The sequence below is a fragment of the Loxodonta africana genome, chromosome 25, assembly GCF_030014295.1.
Source record: "Loxodonta africana isolate mLoxAfr1 chromosome 25, mLoxAfr1.hap2, whole genome shotgun sequence".
Taxonomy (NCBI): Eukaryota; Metazoa; Chordata; class Mammalia; order Proboscidea; family Elephantidae; genus Loxodonta; species Loxodonta africana.
In genome coordinates, this window is record NC_087366.1 from 2,397,428 (window position 1) to 2,415,106 (window position 17,679).

Here is a 17,679-nt window from a genome sequence, read left to right on the forward strand (position 1 = left end):
TTTGAATTTGCATTTCTCTAATGGCTAATGATCGAGAGCATTTTCTCATGTATCTGTTAGCTGCCTGAATATCTTCTTTAGTGAAGTGCATGTTCATCTCCTTTGCCCACTTCTTGATTGGGTTGTTTGTCTTTTTGTGGCTGAGTTTTGACAGAATCATACAGATTTTAGAGATCAGGCCCTGGTCGGAGATGTCATAGCTGAAAATTCTTTCCCAGTCTGTAGGTGGTCTTTTTACTCTTTTGGTGAAGTCTTTAGATGAGCATAGGTGTTTGATTTTTCGGAGCTCCCAATTATCTGGTTTCTCTTCGTCATTTTTGGTAATGTTTTCTATTCTGTTTATGCCTTGTATTAGGGCTCCTAAGGTTGTCCCTTTTCTTTCTTCCATGATCTTTATCGTATTAGTCTTTATGTTTAGGTCTTTGATCCACTTGGAGTTAGTTTTTGTGCATGGTGTGAGGTATGGGTCCTGTTTCATTTTTTTGCAAATGGATATCCAGTTATGCCAGCACCATTTGTTAAAAAGACTATCTTTTCCCCAATTAACTGACACTGGGCCTTTGTCAAATATCAGCTGCTCATATGTGGATGGATTTATATCTGGGTTCTCAATTCTGTTCCACTGGTCTATGTGTCTGTTGTTGTACCAGTACCAGGCTCTTTTGACTACTGTGGCTGTATAATAGCTTCTGAAATCAGGTAGAGTGAGGCCTCCCACTTTCTTCTTCTTTTTCAGTAATGTTTTGCTTATCTGAGGCTTCTTTCCCTTCCATATGAAGTTGGTGATTTGTTTCTCTATCACCTTAAAAAATGACATTGGAATTTGGATCGGAAGTGCATTGTATGTATAGATGGCTTTTGGTAGAATAGACATTTTTACTATGTTAAGTCTTCCTATCCATGAGCAAGGTATGTTTTTCCACTTAAGTATGTCCTTCTGAATTTCTTGTAGTAGAGCTTTGTAGTTTTCTTTGTATAGGTCTTTTACATCTTTGGTAAGATTTATTCCTAAGTATTTTATCTTCTTGGGGGCTACTGTGAATGGTATTGATTTGGTGATTTCCTCTTTGATGTTCTTTTTGTTGATGTAGAGGAATCCAAGTGATTTTTGTATGTTTATCCTATAACCTGAGACTCTGCCAAACTCTTCTATTAGTTTCAGTAGTTTTCTGGAGGATTCCTTATAGTTTTCTGTGTATAAGATCATGTAATCTTCAAATAGAGATAATTTTACTTTCTCCTTGCCAATCCGGATGCCCTTTATTTCTTTGTCTAGCCTAATTGCTCTGGCTAGGACCTCTAGCACAATGTTGAGTAAGAGCAGTGATAAAGGGCATCCTTGTCTGGTTCCCGTTCTCAAGGGAAATGCTTTCAGGCTCTCTCCATTTAGAGTGATATTGGCTGTTGGCTTTGCATAGATGCCCTTTATTATGTTGAGGAATTTTCCTTCAGTTCCTATTTTGGTGAGAGTTTTTATCATAAATGGGTGTTGGACTTTGTCAAATACCTTTTCTGCATCAATTGATAAGATCATGTGGTTTTTGTCTTTTGTTTTATTTATGTGGTGGATTACATTAATGGTTTTTCTGATATTAAACAAGCCGTGCATACCTGGTATAAATCCCACTTGATCGTGGTGAATTATTTTTTTGAAATGTTGTTGAATTATATTGGCTAGAATTTTGTTGAGGATTTTTGCATCTATGTTCTTGAGGGATATAGGACTGTAATTTTCTTTTTTTTGTGATGTCTTTACCTGGTTTTGGTATCAGGGAGATGGTGGCTTCATAGAATGAGTTGGGTAGTATTCCCTCATTTTCTATGCTTTGAAATATCTTTAGTAGTAGTGGTGTTAACTCTTCTCTGAAAGTTTGGTAGAACTCTGCAGTGAAGCCGTCCGGGCCAGGGCTTTTTTTTGTTGGGAGTTTTTTGATTACCGTTTCAATCTCTTTTTTTGTTATGGGTCTATTTAATTGTTTTACCTCTCATTGTGTTAGTTTAGGTAGGTAGTGTTTTTCCAGGAATTCATCCATTTCTTCTAGGTTTGCAAATTTGTTAGAGTACAATTTTTCGTAATAATCTGATATGATTCTTTTAATTTCAGTTGGGTCTGTTGTGATGTGGCCCTTCTCGTTTCTTATTTGGGTTATTTGTTTCCTTTCCTGTATTTCTTTAGTCAGTCTAGCCAATGGTTTATCAATTTTGTTAATTTTTTCGAAGAACCAGCTTTTGGCTTTGTTAATTCTTTCCATTGTTTTTCTGTTCTCTGATTCATTTAGTTCAGCTCTAATTTTTATTATTTGTTTTCTTCTGGTGCCTGATGGATTCTTTTGTTGCTCACTTTCTATTTGTTCAAGTTGTAGGGACAATTCTCTGATTTTGGCTCTTGCTTCTTTTTGTATGTGTGCATTTTTCGATATAAACTGGCCTCTGAGCACTGCTTTTGCTGTGTCCCAGAAGTTTTGATAGGAAGTATTTTCATTCTCATTGCATTCTACAAATTTCCTTATTCCCTCCTTAATGTCTTCTATAACCCAGTCTTTTTTTAGGAGGGTATTTAGTTTCCAAGTATTTGATTTCTTTTCCCTAGTTTTTCTGTTATTGATTTCTACTTTTATTGCCTTGTGGTCTGAGAAGATGCTTTGTAATATTTCGATGTTTTGGACTCTGCAAAGGTTTGTTTTATGACCTAATATGTGGTCTATTCTAGAGAATATTCCATGTGCGCTAGAAAAAAAAGTATACTTTGCAGCAGTTGGGTGGAGAGTTCTGTATAAGTCAATGAGGTCAATTTGGTTGATTGTTGTAATTAGGTCTTCTGTGTCTCTATTGAGCTTCTTACTGTATGTCCTGTCCTTCCCCGAAAGTGGTGTTTTGAAATCTCCTACTATAATTTTGGAGGTGTGTATCTCACTTTTCAGTTCTGTTAAAATTTGATTTATGTATCTTGCAGCCCTGTCATTGGGCACATTTAAATATTTAATATGCTTATATCTTCCTGATCAATTGTCCCTTTTATCATTATGTAGTGTCCTTCTTTATCCTTTGTGGTGGATTTAAGTCTAAAGTCTATTTTGTCATAAATTAATATTGCTGCTCCTTTTCTTTTTTGCTTATTGTTTGCTTGATATATTTTTTTCCATGCTTTGAGTTTTAGTTTGTTTGTGTCTCTAAGTCTAAGGTGTATCTCTTGTAGGCAGCATATAGACGGATCGTGTTTCTTTATCCAGTCCGAGACTCTCTGTCTCTTTATTGGTGCATTTATTCCGTTGACATTCAGTGTAATTATCGATAAGTAAGTGTTTAGTGTTGTCATTTTGATGCCTTTTTATGTGTGTTGTTGACAATTTCATTTTTCCACTTGCTTTTTTGTGCTGAGACGTTTTTCTTTGTAAACTGTGAGATCCTCATTTTCATAGTATTCGACTTTATGTTTGTTGAGTCGTTACATTTTTCTTGGTTTTTATTTTGAGTTATGGAGTTGTTATACCTCTTTGTGGTTACCTTAATATTTACCCGTTTTTCTAAGTAAAAACCTAACTTACATTGTCCTATATCGCCTTGTATCCGTCTCCATATGGCAGTTCTATGCCACCTGTATTAAGTCCCTCTTTTTGATTATTGTGATCTTTTACATATTGACTTCAATGATTCCCTGTTTGGGGCGTTTTTTTCTTTTTAAAATTAATCTTAATTTGTTTTTGTGATTTCCCTATTTGAGTTGATATCAGGAGGTTCTGTTCTATGACCTTGTGTTGTGCTGGTATCTGATATTATTGGTTTTCTGACCAAACAATTTCCTTTAGTATTTCTTGTAGCTTTGGTTTGGTTTTTGCAAATTCTCTAAGCTTGTGTTTATCTGTAAACATCTTAATTTCGCCTTCATATATGAGAGAGAGTTTTGCTGGATATATGATCCTTGGCTGGCAGTTTTTCTCCTTCAGTGCTCTGTATATGTCATCCCATTGCCTTCTTTCCTCCATGGTTTCTGCTGAGTAGTCTGAACTTATTCTTATTGATTCTCCCTTGAAGGAGACCTTTCTTTTCTCCCTGGCTGCTCTTAAAATTTTCTCTTTATCTTTGGTTTTGGCAAGTTTGATGATAATATGTCTTGGTGTTTTTCTTTTTGGATCAGTCTTAAATGGGGTTTGATGAGCATCTTGGATAGATATCCAAGAGTCTTTCATGATGTCAGGGAAGTTTTCTGTCAGCAGATCTTCAACTATTTTCTCTGTGTTTTCTGTCCTCCCTCCCTGTTCTGGGACTCCAATCACTCCCAAGTTATCCTTCTTGATAGAGTCCCACATTATTCTTAGGGTTTCTTCATTTTTTTAAATTCTTTTACCTGATTTTTTTTTTCAGCTATGTTGGTGTTAATTCCCTGGTCCTCCAGATTTCCCATTCTGCATTCTAATTGCTCGAATCTGCTCCTCTGACTTCCTATTGTGTTGTCTAATTCTGTAATTTTATTGTTAATCTTTTGGATTTCTGCATGCTGTCTCTCTATGGATTCTTGCAACTTATTAATTTTTCCACTATGTTCTTGAATAATCGTTTTGAGTTCTTGAACAGTTTTATCAGTGTGTTCCTTGGCTTTTTCTGCAGTTTGCCTTATTTCATTTCTGAGGTCATCCCTGATGTCTTGAAGCATTCTGTAAATTAGTTTTTTATATTGTATATCTGATAATTCCAGGATTGTATCTTCATTTGGGAAAGATTTTGATTCTTTTGTTTGGGGGGTTGTAGAAGCTGTCATGGTCTGCTTCTTTATGTGGTTTAATACCGACTGCTGTCTCCGAGCCATCACTAAGATATAGTAGTGATTTATTCTATAATTGCTCACTGAGTCTTATCTTGTTTTGTTTTCTTTCAATACACGTGGATGGGCTACTAGATTGTTCTGTCTTGTTTGTTGTAGCCCTTGACTTACTTATGACCTCTTACCAGCTGGTTTGGGCTGTTGCCAGATATATATGCCTAAGTCTATTCACTATTCTTGAGTAGAATCTGATTTTGGGTCATCAAGTGTGTGCTGCACCCTAACACTTATCCACCTTGAGAAGTAGTGGTGATAGTTGTGTGCACTAGATTCTATTAGCAGCTGGGGTTCACACTCCAGGGGGGGCAGGATGCTGACAGGCTTCCCCCAAGTGTCAGTGAGGTAGGTGTGTCTCTATTTGTATTGCACCTTGGTGGGAGGGCTCTGCAGCTGTACCTTAGGCCCACAATGCAAGTACCTCTACTGATTGGTAGGTGTCACCCTCCTTAGACCCCTGAGGCAAGAGGCTAGGTGGTCTGGGGGAAGCTTTAGCCCTCAGTTCCCTGTTGGGGGTCAGTTAGGGCTCTGTTGAATAAGCAGAGATATCAGACCTGGGAAACTTGTTTTTCCAGTAAATCTGCTAAAAAAAAATGCAGTCAGATCCCTATCAGAACTGCCTGTGCATTATAACAGCCACCTTGTTCCCTGTAAGGATGAAAGCCCGAGATTTGGATCATATATGCTTGGCTGGAGCTGGTTCTGTGTTTTTAGGCCCATTAGGGAAGGATTTTTGGTCCCTGGGTTTTTTGTGTTTGCTTCTCTCAGGCCGGAAGAATGGGTTAGGAAAAGACTAAAAAAAAAAAAAAAAAAAAAAGGGAAAAGCAAAGCCGCGGAGCCGGAGCTGTTCTCCCTCTGGCTCAGGAAATTCCAATGTTAATGAAGCCGCCTATGAAGGCGAGCGGAGGGTTCAGAAAAGCAGCAGAGAGTAGCACCCCGGAATATAGCCAAAGTTGCTTATCTTGCTTGGGATGACTATTTTATCTGAGATTCCCGAGGGGTGTGTCACCTATGTGTGCTGGCTGTGTGGAGATTGTCCCCGTGGGTCTGGCCCGCTGAAGCCACAGTCAGATCCTCTGCTGCCAGTCCAAAGCCCAGCGTCAAGTTTCCCCTGCTGGGATGCTGCACTCCCGGCTCCAAAATCAGTCGCTGCCTCCCGGGGATTTCTTGTCCTGCCAGCCGCCTGCAATTCCGCCCCCGTGGACCAGCTGGGCCCCCTCCCAGGGTTAGTTCAGAGGAGTAGGGCTGCACCCCGTGTTTGCGCAGTCACAAGATGTTGTGTTCAGCCCCCTGGGCCCAGTCCTAAGCCCGCCGCCAATGTTCCCCGGCTGGGACTCTGCACTCCCGGCTCCAAAACCAGTAACTGCCACCCAGGGACTTCTCCTCCCACCAGCTGCATCGGCACGCCACCCGCGCGGACGGGCTGGGCCCCCTCCCGAGGTCAATTCAGGGGATAGGGCTGCGCCCCGTGTTTGTGCCGTCACAAGATGTTGTGTTCAGCTACCCTGGGCCCAGTCCAAAGCCCGGCGCCAAGGTTATCTGACTGGGACGCTGGCTCCAGGCTCCGAAAACAGTCGCTGCTTCCCCGTAGCTGTTCTTTCTCCATCTCGGTCACTCAGGTCAACTCTTTAAATCTGTGTTTGTTGTTCAGGGTTCGTAGATTGTCATGTATGTGATCGATTCACTTGTTTTTTTGAGTCTTTGTTGCAAGAGGGATCTGAGGTAGTGTCTACCTAGTCAGTCATCTTGGCTCCCTCCTTACCTACATATTTTTTATAAATATATATATGTATTTTTATACACTTCACTGGTTTTGCTTCTCTAAAGAACCCAACCTAAAGCAGGCATCTACAAAAATCCTAAAGCTAAAAAAAAATCCTAAAGCTACAATATATTAATAGTGAAAGACTGAATGCTTTCCTCCAAAGATCAGAAACAGAACAAGGGTGCCCAATCTCCCTACTCTCACTCAACTATGTGCTGGAATACCTAGTCTGTGCAACAAGAAAAAGAAATAATACATAGAGTGAGAGAATGGAAAGAAAACTTTCTTTGTCAAAGTTGGTATGATTTTCTACAGAGAAAACTCTAAAGAATCTACAAAAAAAAAAAACTCTAAGAATTAATATGCCAGTTTAACAAGAATTCTAAATATATACAACCATCAATCACATTTTTATATACTAGCAATAAGTAAATGGAAAACTAAATTTGTAAATAGATAGCATTTACAACAGCAACAAAAATATAAAATACTAAGAATAAATATAATAAAGTATTTGCCACAAATACTGAAGTAAGAAATTTTAAGACGATCCAAATAAATAAAAAGATAAACCGTCTTAATAGATTGAAAGACTCAATATTGTTATAATGTCAATTTGGCCCCAAATTGATTTTTAAGTTTATCATAATCCAAATCAAAATCTCAGCAAAATATTTAGACAAATTGATAAGCTGATTCTAAAATTCACAAAGAAAGTCGAAGGAACTAGAATACCCAAAACAATTTTTCAGAACAAGGTTGGAGTACTCATACTACCTAAATTTCTTAAGACTTACTAAAAACCACAGTAATTAAAACAGTATGTGATATTGGTGAAACGGTAAACACATAGAATAATGGAACAGAATAAAGAGTCCAGAAATGGGTCCACATATATGATCAGTTGATACCTGATAAAGGAGCAAAACCAATTCAATGGAAAAAGAATAGTCTTTTAAACAAACGGTACTATAATGATCAGGCATCAAAATGAAAAATAATGAACATTATCATACTCCTCACATCTTATACAAAAAACTAACTCAAAATTGGTCACATAACTAAATTTAAAACATAAAACTATAAAACTTCTACAATAGAACATAGTCTTAGCTTAGACACTTTCTGGATATGACACCATAAATATAACCCATGAAAGAAAAAACTGAAAATTTGGATTCAAAATAAAATATATTTTCTCTATGAATGACACCACAAAAAGAAAGAAAATGTAAGGTACAGATCAGGGGGAGGGTAGTACATGCAAAACACATATCTGACAAAGCACTACTATCCAGAATATATTACAAACTTTCAAAACTTCAATAAACATTTAAAAAAATAGTAAAAAAGTAGAAAAAATATTTGACAGGTTTCATCAAAGAAGATACATGGATGGCAAATAAGCACGGAAAAAAATGCTCAACAGCAGTAGTCATTAGGGAACAAGAGATTACAATGGCCAAAAAACAACAAAAAACAAAAACAAAGTAAAACAAAAACTTCACCATATCAAGTGTTAGCAAGGCTGGGGAGCAACTGGAACTCTTACCCATTAAGGGTGGTGAATGGTGTGAATACAAAGAGGTACTATGAAGGAAGTTTTTTGTAGTGATAAGACTGTTATTTATACAGAATATTTATTTATCCAGATGGCTCATGTATTTGTCAAATGTTATAGAACTGTACACCAAATTATAAAAACAATTTACTACATATAATTAAAAATTATACCATGTAATTAAAAGTTTCAACTTTAAGGATATTATATGCAAGTTCATAAATAATTACAATTTCATTGTTTAATAGCCCAGTATGGCTAGTGAGAAATAATGATGGATCCTGGAAACTAACTAGAGACTCCAGAAGACTGAGAAAACTAGTGCTTCCAGAAGCATCTGTCAAAATGCCATTAACGTTTAAGCTGCACAACAAGCTAAGGGAAATTTTGTATTCTGTCACCAATTTGGCTAATGTCTGCTTTTCAGTACCTATTTTGAAGAAAACCAAAGTTAATTTCTATTCATGTAGGACAAACTATTATGCATGCTCTTATTCTTCCACAAATATATTTGAACTCTTCGGCTTATTGCCTCAACATATTTTAAAATATTAAGATTTGATTCAGTTGGAAAGCACTGTTATTCATTATGCTGATGATATACTGTTGCTATCTCAGTCTGAAGATCAAGCTAAGGTTTCATAATTAGATAGACATCATGAAAAACAAAGAAAAAAAGTTGATATTGATTCAATCCCAAATCATGTATACTGCATGTGTTTCAGAGTACAGCTGTGCTCCTTAGGATTTTCCATCTTTTGGAAATAGATCGCCAAGCCCTTCTTCCAAAGCACCTTTGGGTGAATTCAAACCACAAACCTTTCAGTTAGTAGCCAAAAGGCAACCAATATACATATTGCAAAAATGAAAAGCTAAAATTGCCTTCGTAGTTTTTTCTTGCCTTGTTGCATGCTGAGAGAAAAAGAAGATAGTAATCTCATAGGTATAATTACAAATGCCCATGTAGATGAAACTAGTTGCTTGCAGAAATTATCCATTGTCTGAAGCTGACAGTACAGATTGGGTTCTGGGACATTATAAGAGCATTCAGTCTGAAGTCATCTATGTGGTACATTTTAATGATTCTAATAAGACCTTATTTGTATGAGAGAATTGTATGAGAATTCCTATTGGGAGTAACTTGTGGGAACTGTGGACTCCTGAACGCACCCAGAAGCATTTGTTCAACAACAGAGCCTCAGACCACTGTGTTAACAATAACTTAGATGACTATGTGTTGGATACCACAGACATAAAATATTTTTGGCATGCCTGATTTTTCATACGATCGTGTACCGCAAGTCTTCAGAATTGTGATTGGCAAATCACTGCCTGTGGATCAAATCCATTTTATAATGTTTCTGTGAAACACAGCCACATTCATTTATTTTCATATTGTCTCTGGCTACTCTCACGCTACAAGAACACAGTGAAGTAGCCACAGTAGAAACCATATAACCCACTGTGATGGTTAAGATTGTGTGTCAGCTTGGCAGGGCCATGATTCTCAGTGTTTTGGCAGTCGTATAATGTGCTCACTTCCCTGTTGAAATCTGATATGTGATCACTCCCAAGATGGGATCTGCTGTGAGTAGCCGATCAGTTGAAACACAGTTTCCTTGGGTGTGTGGCCTATATCAAATATATGACCTGCCAGTCTTGGGATTCATCGATCTTTGCAGCCTATAAGCAAGAGCCCTGCTCTCTGCTCTGCCAATCTTGGGTTTGCCAGACCCCGAGACTACATGAATCAGGAGAAGCCTCTATCCCGACCCACAGACTTGGGACATTTCAGACCCTACTATCATCTGAGCTGTTTCCTCTCTCTTTATATATATTTATACTCTTTACTGGTTTTGCTTTTCTAGATAACTCAGCCTAAGACAAGCACAGAGCCAAAATATTTATTATGACTTTTTACGAAAATTTAGTTACTATCTGACTCTTGTTCTGTACCATTTTTTGTGGATAGAGGAAAATAATCAAGGTCAAGAAAACTAGTAAAACTAAATACAATGTCAGTATAAGATGTCATGGTGGGCTTACATATCAACCATTGATAGCCTCAATATCGACCATGGGCACCTATCAGAAGATCTTTGGCATACACAAACTAATGTATTTCAGGGTAACTACCACACATATGGAAACCCTGGTGGCATACTGGTTAAGAGCTAACCAAAATATGGAAACCCTGGTGGCATACTGGTTAAGAGCTAACTAAAAGGTCGGCAGTTTGAATTCACCAGGCATTCCTTAGAAACTCTGTGGGGCGGTTCTACTCTTCCTATGCGGTCTCTATGAGTCGGAATTCACAGCAACAAATTTGGTTTTCTTTTTACCACTCATATGACATTATTCCGGGTAAGTATACTTTTTTGGATCCAAAATATATTCTTAAATTGTATTCAGTCAATAAGAAGTTAATAGTATACTATATTTGGTAGATAATTGAACATTGTCTAAAATGTACAAAAAGTATCCTGGGCAAAATTGGCACAGGCAAAGAGTTCAAGGACAAGTCAAATTTGACTTTAATGAAGACCTACATACTGAGGAAAATTAGTTACTGATCTATATTAGGTGCTTAGTAGGGATATTATTTTCAGAGTTAGGAAAACAATGGTAGGCAACTTGGACACAAAACACAAATTTAGAATAACAGGTAGAATTAACTGAACAGACAGTACAACAGCATGATAGAAATAATAGATGGGGAAGAGTATTCATGCTGACCCAAGAGGAATTGATAAGTATGCTACAACAGATGAAAGTGGAGAGAGTTCAAAAACAATGGTCTTGATTTTGGCAACAGAATCACAAGAAATTATGAAAGGCTTATGATTCCCCTCATCTATGGAGTTTTATAAATGAAAAATGTAATTTGCCTAGGTGCTGTCTAACTTCCAAGGCCCTGACACAAACAAAAACCAGATTAACCCAGTAGTACAGTTTATTAGAGCCAGAAATTGTTACAATTGACTAAGATTTTACCAATGGAGGGAAGATGAACATTACTTAAGATAAAGCCCATTGGAATCCCGTATCATGGCAACCTTTCGGAGCAATGGTGTGGGGGAAGATTAAGTGGAAAAGGGCAGAAGGTTACTCTCTTCTGAGATTAAAATTGTCTCTTAATTGATAGGATTTGTGGTCATAAGAGTGTATGTATTTTTCAAAACTCATTGCTTACACAGTAAATACATGTGAATTTTATTTTGTGGAATTTATTTCTCAATAAAGTTGATTTTAAAAATGAGCTCATGGAAATTCAAATGTAATTGCTTAAAATTTTTAATGTGATTGAGTTACCAGAAGACAAAAACCAATGCAATCTCTCTGAATAGAAAATGCAATGTAAAAAAAAAAATGAGAAAATATTTAAGTTTCAAAGAGTATCAAGCAAAATCATATAAATTTCAGGCAGAAATACAAGAAAAAAATAAGAAATTAGAACAAACAAAAGTAGCAGTGAAGAAATTCAAAGGTCATCAAATGAAAGTTAATTTCAAATTTTAAGCAAGATTAATAATATTAATCAAATCACCAAAGATTAAAAGAACATTTCTGAAGCTTAAGGGAATAACAATCATGTTATATATAAGAAACATAATTCATAATAGTTATGAAATTTTCATAAGCAAAAATGCATAATAGAAAAGAACTAACAGACATGTCATGGATTGAATTGTGACCCCCAAAATGTGTGTCAATTTGGCTAGGCAATAATTTTGTGGTTGTCCTCCATTCTGTGATCTGATGTAATTATCCTGTGTATTGTAAATCCTAGCCTCTATGTCTGTGGCTATGATTCCATCTGAGAATGACTTGTCCTTTATGTTAATGAGGTAGGATATAATCTACAGAATTAGGCTGTATCTTGAGTCAATCTCTTCTGAGATATTAAAGAGAGAAGCGAGAAGAGAGGACAGGGATCCAGTACCACCAAGAAAGAAGAACCAGGAGTGGAGCAAGTCCTTTGGACCAGGATTCTTGGGCTGAGAAGCTCCTAGAACAGGGAAGGATTGATGACTTTCCATAGAGCCGACAGATAGAGAAAGCCTTCCTCAGGAGTTGGTGCCTTCAGACTTGTAGCCTCCTAAACTGCGAGAGAATAAATTTCTGCTTGTTAAAGCCATCCACTTGCAGTATTTCAGTTATAGCAGCAATAGATAACTAACACACTTAAATAAAAATTTAAATATATAGCATTCATCAATAGCAAGGCTCAATATCATAAAGATACCTGTTTTCCATAAATTGATCTGGAGGTCTAAGGTAATTCCATATAATCTATATAAAGTTTTAGAAGGAATTTACTAAGTTGAATTAAAATGTGTATATCAGAGCAAAGCCACAAGAAAAATAAGAAAATAATGAAGAAAAAATATTAGGGTAAAAGGTTTTCCACAGGTGTCCAGCCTTATTTAAATTTACTGTAATTAAAACAATATAGTAACACTGGAACACTGGCTAAAAATGTACTTATGTCAGAGACCGGAGAACTCAGATTAATAGTCCACATGTAATTTATAATAAATTACAGATCGCTGAGGAAATGTTGAATTTTTCATATTTTTTAAGAAATTTGATTCTTGCCATACATAAAAATCAACCCAAAGTGGATTTAATATATAAACAGGAAATGTGAAATATTGAAACTTTAAAAACCAAAATGGATTGAATATATAAACAGGAAAGGTGAAATATTAAAACTTTTAAAAACAAAATACAGCATAACCTATGTCTTTGATGTAGAGAAGTGTTTCTTAACACACAAGAAGCATTAATCATGAAAGAATAACATTGAATGTAGTAAAAGAAAAGAAAAACTGACACTATAGGAGAAATTGCTTGCAATTCTTATAAGTGAAAGAAAATTAATATTCAGAATAGACAATTCCAACAAATCAATACCAAAATTCCCTAAAATGATAAATTAAGAAAAACATCAATGCACTTCATAAGTAAAGTAATTGCCAATAAACGAGTATATGCTCAACTCAATTAATAAAAGAAATGCATATTAAGAGTAATGCTATAACATTTTACAACCACTTAATCAATAAATATTGAAATGTAACCTCAATCATTAACAAAGATGTCGAGCAACAAGGAACTGTTGTTATAAATGTATATTGGTACAACCACTATGGAAAACTGTTAGGAATCACCTTCTTAGTGGAACATACACAATGTCCAAAAAAATCCATTCCTAGCTATACACACAGACATATAGCAGAAATATTTGCTGAATTACTGCTTGAATACATGAATGATATTTTGGCTTGAATTTTGAAATCCTTTCGAGTAAACCAATTTAGTGACTTCAATGTAATATTAAATGTGACTTATTTTTACCAACAAGTAATATATTCAAAATTATTTTACTGTATTCCTGAGTAATATCAATGAACATGCTCATTTATTTTGCTCAATATTTATCAAGAGACTTGTATATACACTCCTACAAGCTTGGATAAAAAATTAAATAGTTACCATTGGCAAAATGAGAAGTTGGTACTTGCATTTTGCTATGGTTAATATATACCAATCTTAAAAAATTTTCTGAGATCTTACTTACTGACACGGATGCATTTGGGAGGAGGGGACCAGCCATGCTCTGTACACGTAATGGTGCTATGTCCATTTGGAAGACTGTAGCCATGATTGCACTGAACATCTACAGAACGACCCTCTAAACGATATCTTCCTGAATAATGAGAATATCCATTCTCCACATCATACAAATGGCATCTTTCTAAGGACCATAAAAATAACAAATGAAAAACATGAATTTGGTCCAAATACTGAACCAGAAATTATCTTTGCAATGTCTAAATTAGAATGTGTAATAATCTAAAAATGATGTATAAACTAAGGGACAAAGAGTCAAGCTATTACCAAATGGTTGCTGAAAAAAAAAAATCAATAGTCCATGCTATTTGTCTGAAATTTTTATAATTAAAATATGTACAAATGTAGCTTAGAGATATTTTAGAAAGTTCCTATCTTTATTTCTCATTTGTTTTTCAGGAATAGCTACTTACAAAAGAAAAAATCTATTTTGGTCTTTTCACTAGCGCCATTCTTCCTAATGCACTGTTTTTTATCATACAAGAAGCAATCATAATCACTTCAGTGCTTTCTCTCCACTCACCGAAAGATTCATAAATATATAATTCTTAAAGGTTTACTTACTGAGGCATGGGACACTTGGTGACCATCCTTCTCTTCTGCATGTTATGTAACCCCCAGAGCGTTCTTCAGGAGTCACAAAACCACTATTACAGTAGTAGTAGTAATATTTTCCTAGCTCTACTGGAAAGTATGGTCTATAATAATCTTGATAATGTAGATATCCATTTTTTATTTCTGGAAAATCACAAGGTTTCACTTGGAATAAAAAATACAAGACAGTGTAAGTAATATTTTATCTTAAAAAACCTATCAATTTAGATTAAAACTTTTCATCGGTAAAGTATATTCTTTTTTAACCACAATTACACTCATTCATTACATTAGGGCTTCTAGAACAAGACAAGCTACAGAAGTCAGATCACCAAAGTACTACTGAAGGAGGTCTTTGCTAACGATGATGAAATGACATTTTCTAGATCATCTGATGTATAATTTTATATGTAGACTCTCCAAGAAGAAAACTGCACAGACCCATTTAATGTAGTCTCCTTGAGGACACATCTCACTACTAGACTTGGTTGATTAAATGAGCATCCATCCTGGTTGAAGGACTTTTCTTTCTTGCTAATTTTATCAGTCGTCTTATCTGTCTTCTTTCTTTTCCATCCCCATCAGAAATTGGAGCCCTGCCTTCTCTTCCCAAATCTACTCAGATGGAAGGGATATAGTTTTCTTTATTTAATGAGAATTAAAAAAAAAAAAAAACTGTTGCCATCGAGTTGATTCCAACACACAGCAACCCTGTAGGACAGAGTAGAATTGTCCCATAGGGTTTTCAAGGAGTGCCTGGTGGATTTGAGCTGGCAACATTTTGATTAGCAGCCATAACTCTCAACGACTACCCCACCAGGTTTTCCAATGAGAATCATTAGACTAAGAGTATTTCTTAATAGCCAAATAGCTAAGATTATGGTAAAGTTTTGATTGTTTATTTCTAATTTTAATGTGCAAATGGGGTGTCTCTTTAATGTCCTATAAAATATCTATTTTTAATTGGGGTGCAATTCAATTGTGTTCTATTGAGTTATTCTTACATTTACAGTAATTTTAACTAATATGATTAAGTGCTATTTTGCTTATTGAAAGTTTAAACCTTATATTTTGCCACTTCTATAGGATATTCTAAAGATAGTTTAATACTTTTAATACCAGACTAGAATTAATTTCTTTCATAAAATGTCATTCTCCTATTTCATGAAACTTTATGTAATGCTTTTTAAAATGTTTTAAGACACGCATATACAATGATCAGCTGTTCTTAATTATCTTCAACTTTCCTATCTTGAGTTCACTGACCTGGTTTGTTTTCTGTTTGGTTAGGGTTTTCTCAAGTGGTTTCTACAGGTGTGTTATAAGGATAAAAAATTTGAATGCAGGCATTTTAATTGTGAAGGAATTTACACAAATAGACTTAAATAACATATCAGACCCACTATCAAAAAATGTTAAAATTAATTATCCCTGGAAATTAAAGAATAAAGCTCATTTAATCATATTCTGTTGATAAATTGTGTTCAGTGAGGTATACTAAATCTCATTGCTGGTTCAAATGGTTAACCAGCTCAGTTGCTAACCAAAAGGTTTGCAGATTGTGTCCACTCAGAGGCCCACAGAAGAAAGTTCTAGTGTTCTACCTACAAAAGTTCAGCCACTGAAAACCCTGTGAAGCACCGTTCTACTCTCACACACATGCAGTCACTATGAGTCCGAATTACACCACGGCAACTGGTTCTGGCTTGAATCTCATTGGAGGTTTCATTTACCTAACTTGGAAATGTGAGTATTGAATTTTAAGAGAAAATATATTTTAAGTTTTGCTAAAGGAGATAATAATGTTCATGGCTTTTAACAGATTTATTAAGGTATAATTGCTATGAAATATAATATTTAAAATGCACAAGTGGAGAGATTTTGATATGTGAATCTATAAAACCATCACAAAAAAGAATCACTCTTCAAAAAAAAAAAAAAAGCCATCATCAAAAATCCATCACTCTCCAGAATTTCTTTGTATTACAAATAAGAAGTCCCCAAAACATTTTCTTGCTTGAATCTGGCGTTTCTTGTGACATGTTTTTCAGTTAAGATTTTATGACCATATTCACATGTCCCAATAATCACTGTTGAATGGCTTTTCACATTTTGGAACTCAGAAAACATGATTCGGTTCCTTATTTTATTCTGAGATACTTAAATGTGCGCTTCATTTTGATTTCAGAATGCAAATTATTCCTACCAGCCGATTCATTCAAAACTATAGATACACGAAAGTAGATATGACCTAAAACTTCATTTAAGAGAGAAGTTAAATGTTCAGATCTGTTTTTAACTTACCTTGTCCCTCAGCACAAGACACCCACAAGGTGAGGAGGACATTGATTACAAACAGCATATTAGGTGTTCCTTCCCAATGATGTATAAAGACACATATTCCAGTAATGCTGTTTAAAATCAGCTTCATTAGCAGTTTCTAAGTGTGACTCTAAATTTCAGTACACTACAATTTAGCTAAGTAAGCTGATGTCACTAAGTAAATATCAAAGTTCAATGAAATTTGCAAAATCTCTAGATAATTCTTATCAGTGGTTTCACAATCATTTCTCTAATTCATCATCTCTTATATATGTACACATCTTTCTGGAATGAATTGGTTTCATAACTCTAACTTATTTAAAAGAAAGTATTTCTTGAAAATAGGTCAACTTATTCCTCAGCCAGTTGAATATGTGAATAGCTCTCACAATCCAAGCCATGCCACTAGAACTTTCCTCTGTCCTGTATTTCCTTTCACCCAAATGCATTACTTAGGGGTCTCCGAAAATCAACCAGGGTATTTAGACCCTAGTCACCCATCTGTATTTTCACGGGGTTATGGAAGCAAACTTTTTTTTTTTTTTTAATATCATCTCATGTCTGTGACTGAGGATACAGAACCCCAGTGAAATAAATCATTATCACGTGACTAGAAAAAAGAAGTTCTTTCTGATTTTTTTTTTTTAAACTCAGTTGATCGCACTAGCTAGTGCATGGGTTCTAGCACATTCTTAATGTTAATATAATCTTTAAAGTGCTTTGAGGCACCTTTTTTATACGGCACAATGTATTCTGACACATGCAATGATTTTCCTTCTACTGAAGGAATGTCACTGAAGCCTCACTTTCCTTTGACTGGACTGTCCTCTGACTGACTTATTAATTGCTTTTGTTTTTTATTTTCATATATACATATTTAAATATATTTATACACATAAATCTCTTTCCAAACATATTTATCCTTTATAAGATATCCTTTACTAGAAAGAATCGTTTTCAAACAGATAATTACTATTGAAAGCA

The 17,679-nt window shown here is 35.4% G+C and overlaps 1 protein-coding gene across 1 annotated transcript in view; it reads right to left on the bottom strand.

Moving 5' to 3' along the window:
- Positions 1-17,220, bottom strand: part of LOC100654789 (complement factor H-related protein 3-like) — a 54,355-nt gene extending 37,135 nt beyond the window's left edge. Inside the window, exons 1-3 of the mRNA XM_023549163.2 lie at positions 16,678-17,220; positions 14,344-14,538; positions 13,727-13,903 (exon numbers count right to left, since the gene is read on the bottom strand). Of these exons, the coding sequence (XP_023404931.1) occupies positions 13,727-13,903; positions 14,344-14,538; positions 16,678-16,804 (499 nt within the window). The 5' untranslated portion in view covers positions 16,805-17,220. The remainder of the gene's footprint in view (positions 1-13,726; positions 13,904-14,343; positions 14,539-16,677) is intronic.
- Positions 17,221-17,679: the final 459 nt, after the last annotated feature.